General features: G+C 47.9%; 1 protein-coding gene and 1 long non-coding RNA gene across 2 annotated transcripts; one reads left to right on the top strand and one right to left on the bottom strand.

Moving 5' to 3' along the window:
- The first annotated feature begins 1,410 nt into the window (after nucleotides 1-1,410).
- Nucleotides 1,411-12,071, top strand: LOC116459240 (ral-GDS-related protein-like). The gene is given in 14 exon segments (XM_058431883.1): nucleotides 1,411-1,586; nucleotides 2,045-2,152; nucleotides 4,042-4,214; nucleotides 5,573-5,766; nucleotides 5,908-6,230; nucleotides 7,001-7,216; nucleotides 7,589-7,692; nucleotides 8,190-8,259; nucleotides 9,800-9,874; nucleotides 10,356-10,430; nucleotides 11,023-11,046; nucleotides 11,397-11,471; nucleotides 11,473-11,519; nucleotides 12,032-12,071. Coding segments are annotated over 14 exon segments (1,665 nt in total). The 5' UTR covers nucleotides 1,411-1,445.
- Nucleotides 12,072-12,717: 646 nt separating this feature from the next.
- LOC131382009 (uncharacterized) lies at nucleotides 12,718-24,314 on the bottom strand. Its single transcript, XR_009211152.1, has 3 exons — nucleotides 23,518-24,314; nucleotides 19,176-19,288; nucleotides 12,718-13,190 (listed from the first exon to the last, which is right to left on the bottom strand). It is a non-coding gene; the product is annotated as an uncharacterized LOC131382009 (long non-coding RNA).
- Nucleotides 24,315-24,699: the final 385 nt, after the last annotated feature.

Raw genomic sequence — 24,699 nt, 5'->3', positions numbered from 1 at the left:
GGGATCATGTCAGATATGGAGGGAACCAGGGGAACGAGAGCAGCCCTGATGATTGTGCTCCCCACAGCCCCTGCACGCCTGTGTCCCCTGAGAATTCAGGGTGAGGAGCTCATTCTTGCCCTTCACCTGTTCCTGGGCTCTGGCAGGCTGGCCTGCTTCCTGCCCCAGCCTCACCCACTCTCCGCACTCCTCGCCACTGATCTGGGCAAGCTGATCTCTCTGGTTTGCCGGGCTCTAACTCTGCCCAATGGCACCGAGTTAACATCTTTGCATGCTTTATATTCTATGATTTAAAAAGAAAGCAATTCTCACTAACGCCATTTTTCAGAGGAGAAAATAGGCACACGGATGTTCTACGACTTCCTCACGATCCCCAAGCTACGAGTGGGAGCTGGACTTTGAACGGAGGTCTACCCATGCTCCTAAAGTTCAGCCGTCCTCCAAGGAAAGGACGGCACCTGTAAAAGCTCAGTGAATGGGCTGGAAGGGTCCTCACTAGGGCCCGACCATACTGGTACCCTGATATCCAACTTCCAGCCTCCAGAACAGGGAGAAATACAATTCTGTTTTTGATGAGCTCCCCAGGCTATGGCTCTTTGCTATAATAGTCTGAACTAGCCCAAAAGTGCTATTCCATCATCTGCGTCATATTCCATCATTCAGAAGGGAGTCACTAACCCCTCAGTGCTGTGTTTATGGACGCTGCCCACCCTAGGCTGAGATGATGCACAGGGTCTGGGTCTAAATAAAATGGGAAGGCACTGGAAGGTGCAATGTTGGAGGAGGAGGATGTCTGAATTTCACTTAATTTCAACCTCTACTGGTGCAGCAATGAAAGACGAGACCCAGAGCAAAAGTGTCTTTTCCTGAGATCACACTGTGGACCCCAGACCCATTGGAGTTATATTCCATGCTACCTCTCACTCATTCTTGTATTTATTCCATCTCTAAGTGTGTGAAGTATCTACAGGGAACACCACACCATGAGTTTTTTAAAGATTTATCTCAAACAGACCTCAAGAGTTCCCTAGGAAGGAGATGCTAGCATAGCCCCCATTGTGCAAGCTGGGGAGGCCCCAAAACACCAGAGGAGTTCTGTAGGGTCTCACAACTGCTAAGAAAAAGGCTGTTTGACCCAGCACTGTCTCCTCAAACCTGGGACCCTGGTTATATCCAGGTCTTCCCAAGGTGCTGAAGGGGCACAGTTTTTCATAATGGTGAACAGGTAAGGAGTTGACAGGGAGAGGGTGAGCAGTCAGAAGCCCAGTGGGGCCTCCGAGTAGGTCTTATGGAAAGGAAGAGCTTACAAGATGGAACCTACAAGATGTGACCTCACTTCCTTGCTGACGGACCCCCAACCGAACTTAGAATTCTGGTAACTAGGCACCCATAGTCTAGAGACAGCCCCATTTCCAGCTCACTTTATAGGCGATGCTCGAGAGAACATGTTCTCCTGCTGTATCCCGACATGCTGCCAACCTCCTCGTCTCAGAAGAGACCAAAATGAGAGTCATTCCCGAGAATATAGACGTTGGTTCAACCCTCACCCTCAACGCCTCTGGCCCTTTGCCAGAAGGCACCCACAGGTAACACAGGGCCCAGGGCAGGCCCATCCAGGCCAGGCCTCAGCTGTGCCCATTACGGCAGCCCCAAGCCCCTCTTCATGCGTTTGGGGGAAACAGGAGATGAGGGGCCTTCCCTGGACAGGAGCAGGTAGGTTGTCAGGTGTTTGGAGCCTGGTACGTATGTCAGGTTCACAGGCCACGCCATGCCTGGCAGGATGGGATGGTGAGTGTCGAGGACACAGTTTATCTGCTCAGATCTGAATCCCAAGACCTCAAGCTGTCATCTGCCGGAGACCCCAAGCTTCTCTGGCTGGAGGTCTATGCAGATGCTCCTATGTGCCAAATCTTGTGTGTGTGTGTGTGTGTGTGGGTGGGTGGGGGGCGCCAGGGAGGAGCTCTAATGGGGGTGTCCCACTGTGGGGTCAGCCAGGCAGCCCACTGACACCTCTTGGCCCGGCTCTTGGGCACTCTCTTTGCAGAGCTCCACACAGCAGATCAAGCAGGAGCTGTTGGATGGATTCAATTTCTCCGTCTTGAAAGAAGGGCAGGTGCACCACGTGACCAACCATGGCCAGCGCTGGTCTGGGGTGAGATTGGGCACAGAAGGGCCTCCGCAGACAGGGACTCGAGAAAACCAGGGTGGGCTCAGGACTCAAACACGAATATGGAGACTCCCTAGGCTCTGTCCTAGGGCTTTCCCACTTGAGTGACCCACTGTTCCCTCCCAAAGATATCTGGCTGCCATTAGTCCCCAGTGGCAACCTGGTTACAGGCAAAGTCCCTTTCACCTATCAGAGGAAGATCAGAGAAAATCCTTCTATTTTCACTTTATGCCATGCCAGGAGTATCTCAGCATGTTGCCACAAGAATTGAGTACAATATTGTTATCATTTTAACTCCCCACCCTAAGTGTATCTCCAGCAACAGGCAGCTCCGATGCCCTGCCAGACCTCCTCCAGGACTTAAAATCCAACACTTTTACACTAACAAGGTGGGTGGGGGGCATTGATTACAACAAAAGAAGGTGAAGCTACTCTATGCATTTGTCTTTAAAGTGTCATCTCACAGAACTCATCCCTGCAGCCCCATCAGGCAGGAGCTGGAACCTCGCATGTCACTGTAACATTCCTTAAGGGAGGCCATTTTCCACAGCGGGTCAGCCTCTCAGTGCTGGTGGAGCCCGTTGTGATAAAATTCCCTTTCGAGGCAGCCTTTCTACAAGGAGCATAATCCTATGTGTGTCCTAATAGGCTGGAGCAGTTTGCCAGGGCTGCCGTAACATGGCACCCTGACTGAAGGGCTTAACCACAGAAATCTGGTTCCTCACAATTCTGGAGACTGGAAGTCCAATGTCAAGCTGTCAGCCTGGGGTGGTTTCTCTGGGCCTCTCTCCTTGCCTTGGAGATGGCTGACTTCTATCTCAGTCAGCACAGGGTCTTCTCTTGAACTTCTCTGTGCGCTGACCCCCTCTCCTTGTAAGAACCCCAGGCAAATTAAATTAGGGCCACTCTAATGAACTCACTTCACCTGAATCACCTCTTGGAGCACTCTGTCCAGACACAGTCACGTCCTGAGTCTCTGGGTTTGGGAAGAGAAACATTTACATTTTGGAGAGGGGACACAATTCAACCCATAAAATATGCAAATCCCCTGCAGCAGACAGACACCCAGGAAAGGGATATCTGGGTGAAAGGATACGCAGATATCAAGTTTCAACAGCTCTAGCCAGTTGACTTTCCAAAAGGGCTCCAGCTGGTCACACGGTCACCAGCAGCCTCTGAAGGTAGCTGCTTCTCTGAACGCAGCCTCCCCTGAATACTAACATGCTTTTAACATTTTGCCAATCTGCTGTCTGTGTGGCAGAGAAAATCACCTTGTTTCATTTCCACTTTCAAACATACATTTGCATAACCTTTCACGGGTTCAAAACCTGGCTGCGTTTTCTCTTCCCCGAGTCGCCTCACAGATCCTGGGCCTTGGGATGCGCTTCCTCCCACCCTGGAGTCTTCCAGCATTTTCCCCTTGGCCGGGGCTGGGATGGCTGTAGCTGTTTCTCTAGACTCACGTTCATGTTAAAGGAACAAAAACAATCATATCCCTTTAAAGTCAGAGGGTTCTTCTAGAGTGTCTTGTCCTGCGCCCTGTCGCTAAAATGAGGAGGGGACCAGGCCTCTCCAGGTCTTGAGGACTTGCAGGGATGATGCTCTTCATGCAGGTTGTTGACATAGACGGTGTCATTGCCCTACAGCTGACAAACACCATGACGATGCCTTGAAGGCATGAATCGTTTTATCATTCTCCATCCTCATATGCAATTTTACTTTGAAAGCCTAGAACCCTTTTCACCATGGGCACCCAGGTTCTCCACATGCACAAGTCCCTGAAGGGTTGGTGCTTCTTGGTGAGTTCCAGATCCTGGTCCTCTGGCAGTTCATGGTGTTACCACTGACTCCCGTGTCCCTTCTTGTTCCCCTAGTATGAAAATGAGATCTGCAAGATGAGAACTTTCCAGCCCAGCACATGGGAGAAGCTGTTGCAGTCCCTGGTTCCAGCCTTTTTAACTAAACCCATCTCCTCCTATGCCACCTGCCTGGGTCCCTCCTGCAACTTTATCACTGTGCCACACTTTTTGGAACTACTGGTTAGAAGGTGAGTGTCCATCCCCTCCAAGGCACGAAGGTGTTTCTGTCCCCTACTGGCTGTCTTGAAGATGCAGCTCTCAGGGCCTCGGTTGGCTCCTCTGGAACAGGGAGTAGTAAGAAGATGAACCCCACAGGGTTCTTGTAGGGACTGAATGATCTAAGACATGGCAAACAAAGGGGTCCCTAGAGCCTAAAACTCTGGAAAATCTGCTGGGGGTGCCGTGATTCATGTTTATTACTTTTCTCTTCCCCGTCACTGAAGCAGCTCTCAGCATTCTGCCTCAATGGCCCATATCCCTCGCTGTTTGGAAAAACACATAGAAAGCAAGTCTACAATGGCATTGGTAAAGGATGTCTGAGATTCCTTCTGGCTGGTCTTTCTCCTTGACACAGACAGAAGACAGGTCCCTTGGTGCTGAAAAAGGAGCCACAGGCCCACTCAGACATCTGGAGAGGCTCACTGGGGTTCTCCAACGGTTGGGGTTCACTCATTCAACACATACACACAAAACACCTCATTTGTGCATTGCTCTTCTTGTGGCTTGGCGTAATTTCATAAACAAAGCAGATGACACTCCCTGGGCCTCGATTCTACTCAGAGTCAGGCACTCACAGTAGACAGAATAAACAAGTCGTATCTACAGAATGTTACAGGCCTCCTCTACGTATGGTGGCATCCTCCCAGATTCTGACTAGAATGATGGAGCCCAGCAACAAGTATAAACTGGGTGGATTTAGGGTTCTGAAGGGCCTTTTCACCCACAAAACATGGGGGAAAATATGTGGACTCTGGCTGGAGAGAGACTAAAGGAGGCCTGGGGCTCATACTTCTTATAATTCCCACGACAAGGCTGACATCTGGGGACTTCCCCCGCAAGAGGCAAATACTGAGTTCTGTAAATGGAGACTTAGGTCCCCTGCAAAGGAGAGGGGAGGCTGGGGTCACAGCTGGCCACTGAGAGACCCATCCCCAGCACTGTGGCTTCCCAGCTGTCCCTGTCCTCCTCCACCGCCCTCCCCTCTTAACCCCAGAACCAGGGGACCCAGAGCTGGAGCTTTGATGAGCAAGCTGCTCACAAATCTGCCTGGAGCTACAGTCTTGAGCGCCCAGGTGGCACAGTGCTGTGCTCCAGGGCCTTTGGGAAGAGAATGTCAGTGGGAAGCCAGGGCGCACAAGGGTCTGTACAGCCCTGCTGCATGACCAGGTCTGCCCCTTCCACGACAGCACTGATGGCTTGGGGTAGGGTGGGGCTGTCCCCTACACAGGCAGCAACAGGCCAGGGACCCAGAACCAGGCAAGGGTGCCCTGGAGGGTTGTGGGGGAGAAGGCCAGGCTTCTGACTCAGCTGTCCACTCCATCACCAGCACCATCAGCTCCATTTTGTTCAACTGGCCCCCTGAAAACACTTCAGTTTGCTATCAGCCCCCACAATGATCATCTTTCTGGATAAAGCTGGCCTTCAGGAACTTCGCCTGGCCTGGACTGGGATTGGAGGACCATCAGGAAATTGTCCTAGGCCAGTTGGTGCTTCCGGAGCCCAACAAGGCCAAGCCAGATGGTGAGGGGGCTTGCAGTCTGGAAGACTTTCCAGGGGTGGTGTTTGGGGGCTACAAATTCCCTTAAATTCCATCTGGCCATTTCTGTGCTTGTAAAGCCCAGTGAAAAATGACTGAAGTGGTGACCTTTTCTCCTTTTGCAGATCCTGCTCCACCTCCTGGGCAACATGCACTAACAATGCCAGCCCTGGAGCCAGCACCACCACTGCTGGCGGACCTGGGGCCTGCTCTGGAGCCAGAGTCACGTGCAGCCCTGGGTGCGCCAGGGTATCTACATTCAGCACCAGGGCCAGCACCAGCACCAGGGGAAGGGCCCCCACCAGGGACAGTGCTGGAGCCACAGTCAGCCCCAGAGTCCCCCTGTCCCTGTCCCGGGACTGTAAAGAACCAACCCAGTGAGGAGCTGCCTAACATCACGACCTTCCCTCCCAGGCTGCTGGCAGAGCAGCTGACCCTCATGGATGCGGTGAGCAGCTAGGCTTTGCAGGCTGTGTCTCTGGCACCAGCTGTCTCAGACCAGCCTCTCCCTGAGGAGCAGACAATGCCCTGGGTCCAATTTCAGCTCCACTTCTTACCAACCATGGGATCTGGATGAGTTTCCTTATACACAAGCCTTCCCTGTCTGCATGTGGACAGCACAGATGGGACATCGCCCACACCAGCTGCACAGAGTGACTGTGCAGATTGATCGACAGGGGAAGGACAGAAAGCAGGGCAGGGCAGGTGCTCACTGTGGGGCAGGCAGGGCCATGGGTCACTCACCCAGCTGCTCAGCAACCTCACTACCCTCAGCGCTTATTAGGTACCTGATGCATGCTGGATTCTATGGCAGACACCCAAACAGAGCCCATAGTTGCAGCTGCCACAAGGAAAGTGCACTGGTATGGAGAGAAGGAGTAGAGGGCTGATTGGGATGGGAGGAAGACAAGGCCCCAGGATGGGCAAGCCTGAGCCACCCTCTAGTTCTTGGAGTCAGGATGGCCTGGGAGAAAATGTCACTCTCTCTTCCCACCCTTGCCGGGTTCTGGGCCATGATGCATTCAAGGCCCTCGGTGTTTGGCAGAAAACCAAACCCAGGGACTCCCACAAGTCTGGAGCCCATTTTAAAGCTTTCTGAGCTCCAGCTTGGTTCCTGCCAGAGACCATGGATGACTGTGAGCTCAGTCCCTGCCTGGGACTGTGGGTGACTCTGAGCTGGGGTGTGCTGTGGCCGTGACACTCTCCTCCTCCCCCAAGGAGCTGTTCAAGAAGGTGGTGCTCTACGAATGCTTGGGCTCCATCTGGGGCCAACGACATAAGAAGGGGAATGAGCACGTGGCACCCACAGTTCGTGCCACCATCGCACACGTCAACAGGCTCACCAACTGTGTCACCACCTCCTGCCTTGGGGACCACAGCATGAGGGCCCTGGACAGGGCCAGGGTGGTGGAGCACTGGATCAAGGTGGCCAGGGTAAGCCATGGTTGGGCCTGAGGATTCCCTCTTTAAAAATGGGGAACTTCCTCTTTTCCCCCATCGGCTTTCAGGATTGACATCTGTATCTCTGGCCTGAGCCCTGCACATCCCCTAGGCCCTTCTTGTCAGAGCTTCACTGACCTTGACTCCCATGGCCCAGTGGTGGCTGCTCACTTCCGACCTGGGTTCTTCGTTGGGTCGAACTAAAATCCTCCTAGATGAGTGACATTCACTCAGCACCAGGTGTGCCCTCCTGAGGCTCCCCAGGCCTCTGCTTCAGCCAGGAGGGGAGATCTCAGCAGAGAGGGCTGAGGCTGAAGTGGGCCAGACTCCACCTCTGGACCTCACAGCTCACTCTTCCCTCTCCAGGAGTGCCTAAGCCTCAACAACTTCTCCTCGGTGCACGCCATCGTCTCTGCTCTGCGCAGCAACCCAATACATTGGCTACAAAAGACATGGGCAGGAGTGTCCAGGTGAGGAGGGCTGTCTCCACGGGAGCATCAGGGTTGACCTAGGGACCCCATAGGTTTCCCCATGTTCCCTCAACGACTCTGAAAGGTTCTTGGAGACCAGGGACACTGGAGGCAGGGTTGGGCCGGTGGGTGTGGTCACTAAGCTGCCCTGGACTCCTAGGCAAGGATTTCCAACTCAGGACTAAGGTTTTTTAACCATCAGGAACAGACTGGCGCCAACTGGAGGCTTTCAGGTGTTTGTACCCAGAAGTGTAACTATATCCAACTGAAAGCTAACTGTAAACACGCAGGTGGCTCATGTGAAGTGCAGATGGGGCCCAGGGGAGGAGCATGAGAGGTCCCACCCTGGTCCTCTGGAGCCCTTGTGATCAGAGGACCCCACTGAAAACTCTCACCCAATAAGCTGGGATTCACTGGGTTTTCAAACAAAAGGGATTGGAACTCACAAATCTCTCCCGATTCCCAAATTTACCCTTCTTTCTTTCCTCTGTCCATAGCAAAAGCATGAAAGATCTAAAAGAACTCTGCAAAAAAGACACTGCGGTGAAGAGGGACCTACTGATCAAGGTACAGTGGAGCCTGGGAGATGCAGGGCAAGTGTTTAAGGGTCAGAGAAAACAGTGAGTTTGGAAGGGCATTGGACCAGGTATGGAGTGGTTAGTGGACTTGAAAAATTCCCTCCATGCCTACCTTGGGCCAACAGGAAGAGTCGTGTGTGGGTCCATGGGCACGTGGGGGTACAGGGGAAGGAGGCCCTGGAAATGGGATGTGGCAGTGGCTGCTGGGCTGCTGGGCTGCTGAGCGGGGGTGATGAGCTGCAGCATTAGCAGGGCTCTGGCTCCCATGCTGGTCCATGCTGCTGGCATGGAGCTTCCTCCAGGCTGGGGGGTGGTCATGGTAGGTGGGACTTTCTTCCTTCCTCAAACCGGCCAGCAATTCCTCAGGAAGCCAGGCCTCTACTGCTGCTTCTGTCTGCAGCGCACCTCCATGGGCAGGGGGCCTCTGCTCACACTGGGCGAGAGGGGGAACGAAAACAGAGGAAGCTCATGTGCCAGGGAGTCCAGTGGACCGCCCAGCTTTGGGTACCAATGGGCATACTCAGGACAGATGTATGTGTGTGCTGGGACTCCCCTCTCTGCTCTTTGCAGACACCTGAAAACGGTCATGTCATAGGATTCTCACCAGTTAGCAGCGACACATGCTCATGACAAGTATCTGGGGGATTCATACATTCCTAGGGGATCCTCCCTGACCAGATCTCAGAATCTTCCATGCAAATGAGAAGGTAACATGTCACGCCACCCAGGATTCTGGAAAACCCTGACATGTCAGTCAGAGATGGCGCCTCAGGAGGCCACTTCCTGAGTGGAAGAAGAGAGTTCTGTGCATGGAACTCCCCTGGGGGATCATGGGCGAGGCAAAACTGTTGGCATGGCTCAAACCCAATTTGTGCGGCAGAGACTCCTGTGGGGCTGGGATAGGCAGGTACCACTTAACCAGGTCCCCTAAAACACCCTATCCCTTTCCCATCACGACTGTGCCTGGCTGGAGACCTAGACACTCAGAGACTCCAAACAACACGACCCTGATGGGTGGTGGTGCTGGGATGTGGGGTGAAGGCAGCCGAGACAGAGCCTCAAGGAGGGAGAGGAGGCGTCCTCTCTTTTGGGGCTCTGGGGAGTCACTGCCCACTCTGGGCCTCTGTTTCCTCATCTGGAAAATGAATGGATGCTAAGCCTGTAGGGCAGGCCTCACAGGGTGGAAATGAGGTTCAAGAAAAGAAAGCAATTTGAGGGTGCTCGTGCCTGGTTCTTCCTCAGAGGGATGAGGGTGAGAACAATGGCAACAGCTATAGGAAACTGAGCCCTCAGGAGGCCCTGTGAGGTAGCTGTGCTTTTCATCGCTCTTTACAGAAGAGGAAACAGTCTCAGGGAGGCCCGGTTGCATGATTGGATGACACATACAGGGAGTGTGGGTCTAGGCCAGTGGTATGAGCACTGTGCCAGGTGACTCACCTCAGTCCCTGGGGATCCAAGTGCGGGGTGGCTGGGGTGTAACTGGGGGAGGGGAGGAGAACCTCACTGTCCCTGTCCCTGACACCTGGCAGGCAGGGAGCTTTAAGGTGGCCACCCAGGAGAGAAACCCCCAGAGAGCCCAGATGAGGCTGCGGAGGCAGAAGAAGGTGAGTGAGCCTGTGGCACGGAGGGAATGCAGGGGATCAGAGTACAGGGCTCCTTTCCCCGCCAGCTGGAGGCCTCCATATCAAGACAGCGGGGGCTTCCTCCCCAGCCTTGTCCTCCTGTGGCCACTGGGCCTGGAAAACCTCCATTCGAGAGACCAGAGCAAGGGGCTGGGAAAGCTGGACTCAGAGTGGTTGTGGGGAAGGGTAAGGCTGGGACATAGGCCCTTGTGACTTGTTGAAACCCCACCATAGAGGTAACTAGGAGTGCTTGCTAGACTTGGAGGTCAGCTAGGATAGAGGACGCAGAGATTTGGGAAAGGCAGCTGAGGGTCTTTAGCTGCTCCAACCGAGAGACCTGGGGAGGGGAGTTCTGGGAGACAGGGGCTGATGGGATTTCATGGGGCAGGACCTTGGGCAGGTACCTGAGGGCCAATACTCATCACTGCTACCCCTCCCACCTCTCCGCCCCTCCATGGCACAGGGTGTGGTCCCCTTCCTGGGGGATTTTCTGATGGAGTTACACAGGTTGGATTCGGCCATCCCGGACGATCTGGATGTGAGTGAGCCTGGGGCAGGCTGGTTGGGAACCAGGATCCTGAGGCTTGGGAGGAGAGGGTCCCAGACCCAGCCTTTAGATCTCAGCCCTTGGCAAACCTCCTCTCCTGACAGCCTCACAGCTGCTCCTGTGGGTGGGGGTGTCAGGCCCATCTCATCACCTCTGAGTGATGGAGGCTCCATGGCAGCCACCAGTCCCTATTCCTGAGTGGTGAAGCTGCAGAGCTGCCTGACTGCAAAGCTGCTGAGGTGTGGGCTGAGCTGGACTCAGCCTCTCCCTAGGGTGGTCCCGTAATAGGAGGGTGAAATTTTGCCTCTCCAAGGGCAGACAATTCCAGGGTCACTGAGTGCTTTCTTTCTATGAGAGACCTCAGTTTCCCTGTCTGTCATCAGAGAGGGTCGGGGCAGAAGGTCCCTGGGCCTCAGCTCCCATGCCCCCTGCTCTAGAGCCCAGAGCCTGAGGCAGGTCCAAGTCCTGTCGTGTGCACATCCCCTGACCCTGGTGGCCCTGGCAGTAATGCAGCATGGGAAGGGGTAGGGTGGGGCTGGTTGTGGGCCAGGGACCTTTCTGATGGACTCTGTCTGCCTTCCAGGGCAACACCAACAAGAGGAGGAAGGTGAGCAGCTGGGGCACTCACGTTGGATGAGGGTGGGGATGTGGACGTCACAGTCCACCCTGGGCAGGACATTCCCTGGCTCTAACCTCTACATCTTAGGTTTACTGGGAGGGTTTGACACATACAGCAGGAGGAGACCTATCCCAGTGGAGGAAGTGGGAAAGGCACTGGAATCAAAGACCAATTCCTGCAGGAGGGGCTCTTTACATCCAACTCTGAGGACAGGCTGGGGGCTGCATGGGACCTCTTCAGAAAACTGCCCCAGGGACCAGCCCCTTCTCCCTGCCTGCCAAAGGCCCCCTCAGCATCCTCTACCCAGGCTCTGTCAGCATCCTGTCCTCTGTCGCTAGGAGGTCCGAGTTCTGCAGGAAATGCAGCTGCTCCAAGTGGCTGCCATGAATTACAGGCTTTGGTCTCTTGAGAAATTTTGTCACCTATTCCCCAAGAATGGATCAGCTCAGTGACAAGGAGAGGCGAGGGCCTAGCAGATGGGCTGAGGGTGGGAGAAGGCTCTCCTTTTTTTTTTTTTTTAACATGGTCTGGCTCTGTCGCCCAGGCTGCACTGCAGTGTCACCATCTCTGCTCACTGCAATGTCTGCCTCCTGGGCTCAAGCCCTTCCTTAGCCTCCCAAGCAGCTGGGACTACTGCTGTACACCACCATGTCCGGTTGTTCTGCTGTTGTTGTTCCGGTACAGATGGGCTTTCACGATGACGTCCAGGCTGGTCTCAAACTCCTGGCCTCAAGCAATCCACACACCTCAGCCTCCCAAAGTACTGACATTACAGGTGTGAGCCACCCAACCTGGCCTAGAGGAGGCTCTCCTGTGGCCAGCTGCAGAGACCCTATGGCCATGCCTCCATGGCCAGCATCAAGCCCTGTTGCATGGGGACTGCTGGGGACCCAGGATTCCACCTGGGCAGGCACTGAGAGGGGACCTGATGGGTGGCTCATGGTGGCCTCACAGCTGCCTCTCTGTCCTGCAGCTACAAGCTGTCCTGCCAGCTGGAGCCCGAATCCCAGTAGGCTGGCAACATCCTGCAGTGGCTGGGACCCCACCGGGATGCTGGCCAGAACACCGGCTCTGCACCATCCTTCACCCACACCATGGACACCAGGGAACCACATCTAGGAGGCTGGCAGCTCAGCTGCATCTTGACCCTGCTCCTCATCACCAACTGCTCCTGCTAGCCAGGATCAGGCCATGGGACTTTTGCGAGTCAGGCGGGAGACCATTTTATGTTTATTTTCTTTAGTGTATAAGTAAGGGTTTTTTTCTTAACTTTCATTAAAATAAAATTTAAAATACTGTTCAAAATGTTCTATAGTTGTTGGAATGAGAAAAGTAACTGCAGTGTGGTAACCCTATACCAGTCTTTTTTTTTTTTTTTTGAGACGGAGTCTCGCTCTGTCGCCCAGGCTGGAGTGCAGTGGCGCAATCTCAGCTCACTGCAAGCTCCGCCTCCCGGGTTCACACCATTCTCCTGCCTCAGCCTCTCTGAGTAGCTGGGACTACAGGCGCCTGCCACCACGCCCGGCTAATTTTTTGTATTTTTTTTAGTAGAGACGGGGTTTCACCGTGGTCTCGATCTCCTGACCTCGTGATCCGCCCACCTCGGCCTCCCAAAGTGCTGGGATTACAAGCGTGAGCCACCTCGCCCAGCCCCTATACCAGTCTTTAGGATTCATAGTCTAGTGTGTCAAATTGAGGCTATGACTGAACAAGTCATGGAATAGCGTTCATGTTACGCGTGCCAACCATTTAATGTTTTCCTTCTTTATTCAAATCAATTATTGTTAACTCTGTTTAAGGAAAACAACAACAACAACAACCAAAAAAAAACCCTTAAAAACCATAGTATGTCACCCAGTCTACCACATTTGTTCTACTAACCAGCTACTCTCAAACTTAAATTCTAGTTAAATTCAACTTCCACTGGGTTACTCTACTTTCTTAAGGTTTAAATATTTAATGAATCACTTAAGTATTTACTGAAGGGCTGGAGATGGGAGGTATTTAAACAAGTAGTAGGGCTGGCCTTCTCCAGAAGTCCTGTGCAGAAGGGAGCTGGCCATCAGTCTCCACGAAACACAGATAAACTTTTTTCACTGTGGATCTTCTCAGACTTCCTGACACCTCTCCCCCTAAGTGAACATCAAGGAAGGAGACAATTGCTTGAACCCAGTATCTAAAGGATGTCCTACAGCTTAATTTGAACACAACCCCCACTGTGGTATATCAGACAAAAACAAGCCAAAGAAATCAACATTTCAAGGTCTGAAATATAATACCCCCAAATCAACACAAAATAAACACCTAAATCCAGTCCTGGAGCCGCAAATCTCCTATAAGAAAAGTGGGAGTTTGTATTTTAGCAAAACTTGTATCTATGCATGCAGTTGGCAAAAAAGAATGAAAACAAAAGCAAAAATTATCTATGGCTAGAAACCCTTAGACCATGCAATTGATTTGGCAATACTTTTCCTTTCTTATTTTTTGTTCTTTTTGGATGGGACACAAAAATCACTGCTAACAAATGTGAATACAAACACATGGGACTATACATCATTTTAGAGCTTCCGCATGGGGAAGAGAAACAATGAACCATTAAAGAAGGCATCCTACAGATTGAAAGAAAGTTCAGCAGAATCACATCTGTGAAAGGGGTTATCTAACATGTACGAGAAACTAACACTACTCTAACTGGGAAAATGAACTAAACCTAATACCCAAGCTAAAACTGGGCGAAGAACCTGAACAGGCACATCTGAAAAGAAAACACAAAATTCACTGACAGGTCAAAGAGAAGTTGCTCAGCTTCACTAATCTTCACACAAATGTCTAAGTGCAAACCACATTCAGATACCTCTCACTCTAATGAGAATGAAACTTATCAAAAACAACAAAAAACCCATACGTTCACAGGCAGTGGCCAATGTAGAAATGCAGAAAAAGACACTTTATACACTATTGGTGAGAACGTGCATTACTAGACACACGAAGCGAAGCAGTTGAAGGTGCCTTAACCATTTTACATTACAAATACCCATTCACCTAAGCAATCCCACTGCTGGTTATACACAGAAAGTGCATGAAATCTGTTATGTTGAGGAGATATTGGCCTTCATGTGGTGATTGAAGCACTATTCACAATAGCGAAGGTATCCAATCAACCTACCTGTTCATGCACAGATAAAGGGATAAAGAAACTTCAGTACATAATGGAATCCTCTTCAGCCATAGAAATTCATGAAACCATGTCATCTGCAGCAACGTGCAGAAACCTAGAGGACATGATCTTCAACGAAATGAGCCAGGAAGAGAAAGACAAACACGGCACGACTTCATGCATGTGAGAATGAGATCAACTTTCTCTCTAAACGACTTTATCTCCTAGAGTAGGAAGTTCCACAGTGGTAAAAAGAGGCTGGGGGTTGGGGAGTCCGGGCAGGAAGTGGGAAATGGATACAATGTTACACTCAGATGACAGGAATAAATTCAGCTGTTCTACTCCACAGCAGGGTGTCTAGAGTTAACAGTATCCTACCGTATTTTCCAAAAAAGGCTGAAAAGAAGGATTCTGAATATTGCAACCACAGAGAACTAATAAATAATAACTACACGTGGTAACAGAGACAGTCAATGCCTTGCTTTCATCATTACACAAGGTATATATGCATGATCAAAATGTCCCACTCTACTCTTTAACTGTATACCTTTACTACAGAGCAAATTGGTTTTAAGGACACAGAAATAAACAATGCTGGAGTTCATGTGACACCAGGAAATGCCCTGCATTTCCAAAGCAATTCTGAGAAATCCAAACTACACTGCATGCATCACACTCCCTGATTTGAAATTTCACTCAAACTCTAGGGACCTGCTTCCGCATGGATGAGTGGAAGAGTACAGAGAACCTGAAGTAAACCCACACACCTCATACCACCTGATTTTGGATGAAATACACAATGATAAGTAATGGGGAAAGAACTCCCTTTTCAATAGTCTTGGGATAAGTGGCGAGCCATATGCAGAAGAGTAAGTAACACTAGGCCTCTACTTCTCACCATGTACAAAAGTTCACTCTGATGAATGAAAGATGTAAATGGAAGACCTCGAACTACAAAAATCCTACAAGAGACCCTATATCAGCCTTGACAAAGCATTTATATGCCTAAGACCCCACATGACACTGCAACAACAGCAATACCGACATGCGGGACCTAATACACTAAAGAGCCACCGCACAACACAAGAAATTACCAACACAGTAGACAGACAACATACAGGATGAGAGAAAATGTTCCCAAACTATGCACCTGACCAAGGTCTAATATCCAGAATCTACCTTAAAGACCTTACACAAATAAATTAGCAACCCCCCCCAAATAATTAATAAGCAATGGATATAAACACACACTTCTTGAAAGATGATGTACAAGCAACCAACAAATGTGAAAATATGCTGAACCTAATTGTCAGAGAAATATAAATCAAAAGCACAATGAGATATCATCTCACGCTGGTCAGAATGGCGATTACAAAGTTAAAAAAAAAAAGGACACTGGCAAGGCAGCAGAGAAAGGGGACACTGGTCCACTTTTGGTGAAAACGCAAAGTAGTTCAGACACCATGGAAAGCACTTCAGAGATTGCTCAAAGAACTTAAACCAGAACTACCATCTGACCCAGCAATCCCACCACTAGGGTATACACAAAGGAAAATGAATCCTTCTGTCCAAAACACACATGCACACAGACGGTCATGGTGGCAGTATTTACAATGGCAAACACGTGAAATCAACCTACGTACCCATCAACAGTGGATCAGAAAAGGAAAATGTGGTACATATATACCACAAAAAACTAGGCAGTCATAAAAAAAACAAGGAAATCATGTCCTTGGCAGCAACATGAAAGGAACTGGAGGCCATTATCTAAAGAGAAATAAGGAAAAAACAGAACACCAAATGCCACATGTTCTCACTTATAAGGTGGAGCTTATAACATTGAATACACCCTACCATAAAAGTGAAAACGACAGACACTGGGGACTATCAGATGAAAAAGGAAGAAGGGATGAGGTATGGGCTAAAGACTTATCTGGTGGGTACACCCACTGCCTGCATGATAAGGTTGCTTGGACCCCAAGTCTCAGTGTCATGCAATATACCAAAGGCAGTAACTAATCTGCCTTTGTTCGCTTTAGTCTATAATAAACGTAGAAATTATGTTAAAAAATACAAACTTAGAAACTAAAAAAAAGAATGAAAAACACAAACTTTTATAATTATCTAAACAATCTTTTATTGGCATAAACTAAGAAAGTGGACAGAATGAGTAAACCAAATACTCAACCCCAATTTATATATAGTGAACACATTTTTCAAAAGAACACCAAAAAGACACAATGGGAAAAAGAGAGCCTGTTCGATAGATGATTTTGAGCAAACTGAATATTCATATACAAAAAACACTGAAATAGGACCCTTAAGTCATGCAACACAAAAATCAATGCAAAATACATTAAAGACCTAAAACTCAATCCTGAAACCACAAAACTCCTACAGGAAAACATAGGGTACGCATATATTTTAGAAAAGAAATCTATGCATGCAGGCTGCTAAAGGTATTTAAAAAACGTTAAACAAAGGAAACACTCTAAGAAAACACCCATAGACAATGTAATGGCTTGGCAGTTTCACTGAAAAGCTGGGGACCTGGTTCCACAGAACAGTGGAACAGATTAGAAGACCCAGATATAAACCTGCACACCTGAAACCATCCGACGCTTGAAAAAAATCAACAAAAATAAGCGATGGAGAAAGGACTCCCTATCAGTAAGTGGTGCTGGGATAAGTGGCTAGCCAGATGCAGAAGAAATAACACTGGGCCCCGTGTCTCACCACGTAAGAAAGCAACTCAAAATGAATCAAAGATTGAAATGCAAAACCCGGGGCCAGGTGCAGTGGCTCATGCCTGGAATCCAAGCACTTTGGGAGCCAAAGCGGGCAGATGACTTGAAGTCGGGAGTTCGAGACCAGCCTGGCTGACATGGTGAAACCCTGTCTCTAAAGAAAAAAACAAAACTTAGCCCGGCATGGTGGCACGTGCCTGTATTCCCAGCTACTCAGGAGACTGAGGCAGGAGAATCACTTGAACCCGGAAGGTAGAGGGTGCAGTGAGCTGAGATCGCTCCATTGCATTCCAGCCTGTATGACAAAGCGAGATTCGGTCTCTAAACAAATACATAAATACATAAAAATCCAAGACCTGAAATGAAAAAATCCTGCACAAGAATCTAGCAAATACCCTTCTTTTTTTTTGAGACGGAGTCTCGCTCTGTCAACCCAGGCTGGAGTGCAGTGGCGCGATCTCGGCTCACTGCAAGCTCCGCCTCCTGGGTTCACGCCATTCTCCTGCCTCAGCCTCTCCGAGTAGCTGGGACTACAGGCACCCGCCACCACACCCGGCTAATTTTTTGTATTTTTATTTTTAGTAGAGACGGGGTTTCACCGTGGTCTCGATCTCCTGACCTCGTGATCCGCCCGCCTCGGCCTCCCAAAGTGCTGGGATTACAAGCGTGAGCCACCGCGCCCAGCCCAAATACCCTTCTTGACAAAGGCTTTGGCAAAGCATTTACATATCAAGTCCCCAATAGCAATGGCAACAGAAACAATTACTGATAAGTGGGATCTAATACACAAGAGCTGCTGCACAGTACAAGAAACTACCAACAGAGTAAACAGCCTATAGAATAAGGGAAAATATTCCCCAACTATGCATCTGAAAAACATCTAATATCCAGGATTTATCGTAAAGAGCTTAAACAAATAAAATCAGAAAAAAAAACCTTATAAATAGGCAAGGGACATGAACACACACTTAAAAGGAGGTGTATCAGTAACCAATGAGCATGAAAACATGCTCCATGTCATTGATCATCAGAGAAATGCAAATCAAAAACATACTGAGATACCATCTCACACTGGTCAGAATGGCCATTATGACACACAGTCCACAACAACAGAGGCTGGAGGGGCAGATGAGCAAAGAAATGCAGGTCCACTGTTGGGGGAAATGCAAACTAGTTCAGACCCCCTGGAGAGCAGTGTGGACATTTCTCAAAGAACTTAAAAGAGAACTACCACCCCATGCTGCAACCCCACTCCTAAGGATCTACCCAAAGGAAAATCCTTCCATCCAAAACACACATGCACTCGTATGTTCATGGTAGTACTACTCACAATGGTAAAGACACAGAAGCAGCCTTGGTGCCCATCAGCAGTGGATTAGAGAAAGGAAATGTGGTATATACACACCACGGAACACTACACAGCCATAAAAAACAAATCCATGCCCTTACCAGAAACGCAGACAGAGCTGTTATGAACAAAAGCAAGAACAGAAAACCATAATTTTCAAAATAGCTGCAAAGGTCAGTTGTGAATATTCTCTCCACAGAGAAATCATAACTCGAGCTCACAGAGATGCTAGACACTGCAACTTCATTATGATGCTACGTTTACATAGATCAAATTGTCCCTTGCAGCCGCTGGTTATACACACATACTCTATGGCAACGAAATTGCTATCCCATTTTGGTAACATTCATTCTCACCGGAGTGAGATGATATCTGAGTGTGGTTTTGATTGACTTCTCATGAGCATCAGTAATGTTGATTCAGAATCTTTTACCTGTGCATCCATCTCAGGTCTTCAGGTCCTTCACCCACTCATACACATCAAATTGAAACAAGTTCACAATAACTTGGCAAACATCACTAACCACAAGCAAAATCTAAATTAAAACCACACTTAGATACCATCTCATTTTTTGTAACAAAAAAAGACAAAAAACACTGAAAGAAAGGTAAATGCTGGTGTGTGTTTCCAGAGAGAGAGACACTCTTCTCCACAGTTCGTGAGAAGGTAAACTAGTACACACGCTACAAAAACCACTTGGAGGTTCCTCCAAACCTTAAAAGACTCCAACTACCATTTCAAACCAGCAATTCTACTACTAGGAATACATTCAAAGCCATTGAAATCAGGACACCAAAGATAGATCTACCCACCCATGTGGATTCCAGCAGTGTTCCCAAGAGCCAGTATAAGCAATCAACCTACCTGCTTATCCACAGATGAAGGGATAAAGAAGCTGCTCCACATGTACACACTGGGATACTCTTCAGACAGAAAACCACAATGAACTCATAACATGGGGAACCACAAGGTTGCACCTGCAGGACATGATGGTAAATTAAATGAGTGAGGGGGAGAGAAACAAACCTTGAGTCATCTCACTCATGCAGAATCTGAGAAACTCTATCTCAAAGACCTGGCGAGCACAATATTGGTTTCCAGAGATTGGGGGAAAAGAGGGGTAATGGGCGGGTATTGTAAATGGGTACAAAGTTACACATAAATGAGAGGAAGAAAATGCTGTTGTGCTATTCCACTGCAGGGTGACAATGGTTAACAGTATTGGCACATCACTTTCAAAGCAGCTTGACAGGAGAATATTGAAGGTTCTCACCATAAAGGAATAAACAATGGGAAAAGGTAACAGAGACAGTAAGTACTCTGATTTCCTCATTCCACAATGTATGCATAGACCAAAACGCCCCACTCTACCCTCTCATTGTATTGTTCCTTTACTATGCAACACATTTGTTGAAAGAAATAGAAATACATGCTGCTAATATTCATGTGGGACCAGGAAGCACCCTGAGTTTCGTCCTCAGCAATCCTGAGACATCCAGACTACATCGGATACATCACTCCCCGATTTCAAATTTCAGGGAAAACCTAGGGACCCGCTTCCACACAGAGCAGTGGAACACAAGAGAGGACCAAGAAGTAAAACCACACACTGAAAACTATCTGATCTAACACAGAATCCACAAAAGTAAACAAAGGGAAAAGGACAGCCTATTCAATCAACAGTGCTGAAATAAGTGGCTAGCCATGTGCAGAAGAATAACACTGGGCCCTCCCTCTCACCAGACACAAAGAGGAACTCAAGATGAATGAAATATTTAAACGTAAAAAAACTATTAAAGTCTTATGAGAAAACTTGTGAAATATCCTTCTCCACATAGGCTTTGGCAAAGCCTTTAAATGGCTAAGTCCTGAAGAGCAATGGCGACAAAAACAAAAATTGACAAGTCAGACCTAACATCTCAAAGAGTTGCTGTACAGCAAAAGAAACTACCAACACAGTAGACAGACAGAGTACAGAATGGGAGAACATGTTCCCAAACTGTTCATCTGAATAACGTCTAATATGCAGAATCTACAAGGCCCTTCAACAAGTCAACCAGGGAAATAAACAGAAAAAGAATATCCCATTAATAAATGGGCAAGGGATGTAAACACACTTCTCAAAAGTTGACAAGCAACCAACAAACAGGAAAACATGCTCAAACTCACTCATTATCAGAGAGCTGCCAATCAAAAGCATGACGAGATGACATCCCACGCAGGTCACAATGGTGAGGACCACGTAGGCAAAGAACACATGCTGGCGAGGCAGCCGAGGAAAGGAAATGCTGGTATGCTTTTTGTGGGGATGAAAACTATTACAGACACCATTGAAAGCAGATCAGGGATTTCTCAAATTGCTGAAAACAGAACTACCATCTCACCCAGTAAGCCCATTCCTGTGCATCTACCCAAAGGAATATTAATCCTTCTATCCAAAAGACACAGGTATGTTCATGGCAATGTTATTCACAATGTCAAAGACATGGAATCAACCTAGCCATCAACAGTGGATGAGAGGCCGGCACAGTGGCTCACACCTGTAATTTTAGCACTTTGGGAGGCCAAGGCAGGTGGATGGCTTGAGTCCAGAATTCGAGACCAGCCTGAGCAAAAGGATGAAACCCCATCTCTATAATAATACACAAATTAGCCGGATGTGGTGGTGGGTACATGTAGTCCTATCTAATCTGGAGGCTGAGGTGGGAAGATCACCTAAGCCCAGAAGATTGAAACTGCAGGCCACTGTCATAAGTGAACTAAGACCCAAACAGAAAACCAAATGCCGCATGTTCTCACTTGTAAGCGGGAGCTAAACTTTGAATGGACTCAAACATAAAGAAAAGAACAATAGACACCTGGAATGACCAATAGACCAATAAAAAAACAAGACAGGGGGAGCGTGTGCTGAACACCCATCCTGTTGGCCCTCTGCTCACTGCCTGTGTTATGGGGTTGCTGGCACCCCAAGACTCAGTGTCATGCAATCAACAGATGTAACTAACTTGATTATGTACCCTTTAAACGATAATAACGAGAGTAGAAAGCATTAAAAGAAAAATCCAAGGTTAGGGCGCTGTGGCTCATGCCTCTAATCGCAGCACTTCGGGAGGCCAAGATGGGCAGATCACAAGGTCAGGAGTTCACGAGCACCCTGGCCAATATGGTGAAACCCCTTACAAAAACTAGCCTGGCGTGGTGGTGGGTGCCTGTAATCCCAGCTACTTGGGAGGCTGAGGCAAGAGAATCACTTGAACCCAGGAGGCACAGGTTGCAGTGAGCCGAGATCGCTCCACTGCACTCCAGCCTCGTCAACAGAGCGAGACTCTGTCTCAAAAAAAAAGAAAGAAAAGAAAAGAAAAATCCAAGGTAAGAAGCAAAGAAAATAGTAAGTGAAAAAACAGTCTGTAGTTATCCACACAATCCATGACTGTCACAAACACAGAACAAGGACCCAAGTGACAGAATGAGGTAGCCAGATACTCAACCCAATATGTTATGTAGAGAACACATTTTTCAAAACCCTAAACAGACACAATGGGAAAGGGAGAGTCTGGTTCAATCAATGATTTTACCCACACGCAAAACACTGAAACAGGACCTTACATTTCACAATACACAAAATCAACACAAAATGAATTAAAGACCTAAACTCAATCTCGAAACTGTAAAGGTCCTATAAGAAAACACAGAGTGGGCGTATATTTTAGGAAACCTGTATCTATGCACACAGGCTGCAAAAGGTAAAAAAGCATCGTAACATTTAAAAAAAAAAAAAAAGTGGCCAGGCGAAGTGGTTCATGCCTGTAATCCCAGTACTTTGGGAGGATAAGGCAGGCAGATGACCTGAGGTCAGGAGTACAAGACCAGCCTGGCCAACATGGTGAAACCCCATCTCTACTAAAAGTACAAAAATTAGCCGGGTGTGGTAGCAGCTGCCTGTAATCCCAGCTACTTGGGAGGCTGAGGCAGGAGAATCGCTTGAACCCAGGAGGCAGAGATTGCAGTGAGCTGAGATCGTGCCACTGCACTCCAGCCTCGGGGACAAGAGCGTGACCTCATCTCAAAAAAAAAAAGGCTGGGCACAGTGGGTCATGCCTGTAATCCCAGAACATTGGGAGGACGAGGCGGGCAGATCATGAGCACAGGAGATTGAGACCATCCTGGCTAACACAGGGAAACCCTGTCTCTACTAAAAAAAAAAAAAAAAAAGTAGAGAAACTACACCCACAGACAATGCAAGGCTTGGCTGTGTGTGTGCGTGTTTGTGTGTGTTTTGTACAAGTGGGGTGTTGAACACAAAAATCACTGCTAACATATGAAACTATAACCATATGAGACTAGGGACACTTTACAACTTCTACAAGGAAAAGAAAACGATGAAACAAAAAAAAAGGCATCTTAAAGACTGGGAGAAAATTATAAAAAATCCTACCCCTGAAAAAGGTTCTTATCTAACACATAAAATAAACTGACATGACTAAGTGAAAAACAACAACAAATATCCAAGGTAAGAGGATCTAAATAGACCTGAGTGAAAAGAAGGCAGGAAACTGACTCACAGGTGACAGTTTCTCAATATCACTAATCCTCACAAAAATGTGAACGAAAACCATACTCATTTACCATGTAATTCCACTTAGAATGAGTATTATAAAAAACAAAAGTCAAAACTGTTGAAGGCAATGGTCAGTGTAGACTTGCAGAAAAAAAAATCCTCTATACCCTTTGTGGGAATGAAAATTACTATACACACTACAAGAAACTTTTGGAAGTTCCTTAAAAAATAAAAGGTAGGCCAGATGAGGTGGCTCATGCCTGTAATCCCAGCACTTTTGGAGGCCAAGGCGGGTGGATTATGAGGTCAGGAGATCGAGACCATCCTGCCCAACATGATGAAACCCCGTCTCTACTAAAATACAAAAAAAAAAAATTAGCCAGGCATGGTGGTGCACGCCTGTAGTCCCAGCTACCCAGGAGGCTGAGTCAGGAGAATTGCTTGAACCCCGGAGGTGGAGGTTGCAATGAGCCGAGATCGCGCCACTGCACTCCAGCCTGGCGACAGAGCAACACTCTGTCCAAACACACACACACACACACACAAAACAAAAACGTAAATACACAATGCTAATATTAACATGGAACCACAAACAGCCCTGAACATCTAAGGAATCCTGAGAAATACAAACTAATTTGGAAGACTCACAATTCCTGATATCAAATTGTGTTGCAAGCTGTAGGTAGCCAATATTCCAATCTGCATGGTCTTGTGATATGCCACTGTGCTGCAGCTTGGGTGAGAGTGACCTGCCTCAAAAAAGAAAAAGATTGTGAGAAAATATGAGGGAATCATAGAAGTGACAATTGGTTGTTATCAAACATGTACACAGAAAAAAAAATATCAAATAGCATAAAAAAACACGTATCCAAACTAAAACTGGGCAAAAAACCTGAACAGACATCACTGCAGAAACAACATAAAATGCACAAACACGTAAGAGAAAATGTCCTCAACATTATTATTCATCAGAAAAGAATGTACTCCAAAACCACATTCAGATACCATCTCATACCTACTGGAATACATGTTACTGAAAATATCTTAAAAATTTAAAAGAATGCTGGTGTGGATTTGGATAACGGGGAAATCTTATACACTATTGCTGTAAAGATAAATTAGAATATACACTATGGAAAAAAGGTGTAGGCCAGGCACAGTGGCTCACGTCTGTAATCCTAGCACTTTGGGAAGCGGAGGCAGGCGGATCACCACGTCAGGAGATCCAGACCATCCTCGTTAACACAGTGAAATTCCATCTCTACTAAAAATACAAAAAATTAGCCGAGCATGGTGGCATGCACCTGTAGTCCCAGCTACTCGGGAGGCTGAGGCAGGAAAATCACTTGAACCCGGGAGGTGGACTTTGTAGTGAGCCAAGATCGTGCCACTGCACTCCAGCCTGGATGACAGAGCGAGACTCTGCCTCAAAAAAAAAAAAAAAAAAAAAATTGTAGATTCCTCAAAAAATTGAAAATGCAACTACCATATGATCTAGCAATCCCACTACTGGGTATACCTCCAAAGCAAATGAAAACAGTATCAGAGATCACAAAGCCTCAGTGGGGATAGCAGATTTTCTTCATTAAATGGTTTTGAGAAAACTGATGTTTGTATGAAAAGGAATGAAATAGGCCCCTTCTAGTATACAATACACAAAAATCAACTCGAAATGGACTGAAGACCCAAACACAAGACCTGAAATTATCTCACCATCACCTGTAAGAAAAAAGGTCGGGGGAGATGATGGAGCACTTAGTTTTGGGGCAACTTGCATCTAAGCTCACAGGTTGGAAATGGGAAAAGAAAAAATGGAAAAAAAAAAAAAAA

Source organism: Hylobates moloch, unplaced genomic scaffold, assembly GCF_009828535.3.
Source record: "Hylobates moloch isolate HMO894 unplaced genomic scaffold, HMol_V3 SCAFFOLD_19, whole genome shotgun sequence".
Classification (NCBI taxonomy): Eukaryota; Metazoa; Chordata; class Mammalia; order Primates; family Hylobatidae; genus Hylobates; species Hylobates moloch.
This window is presented reverse-complemented; position numbering and strand designations above follow the sequence as displayed.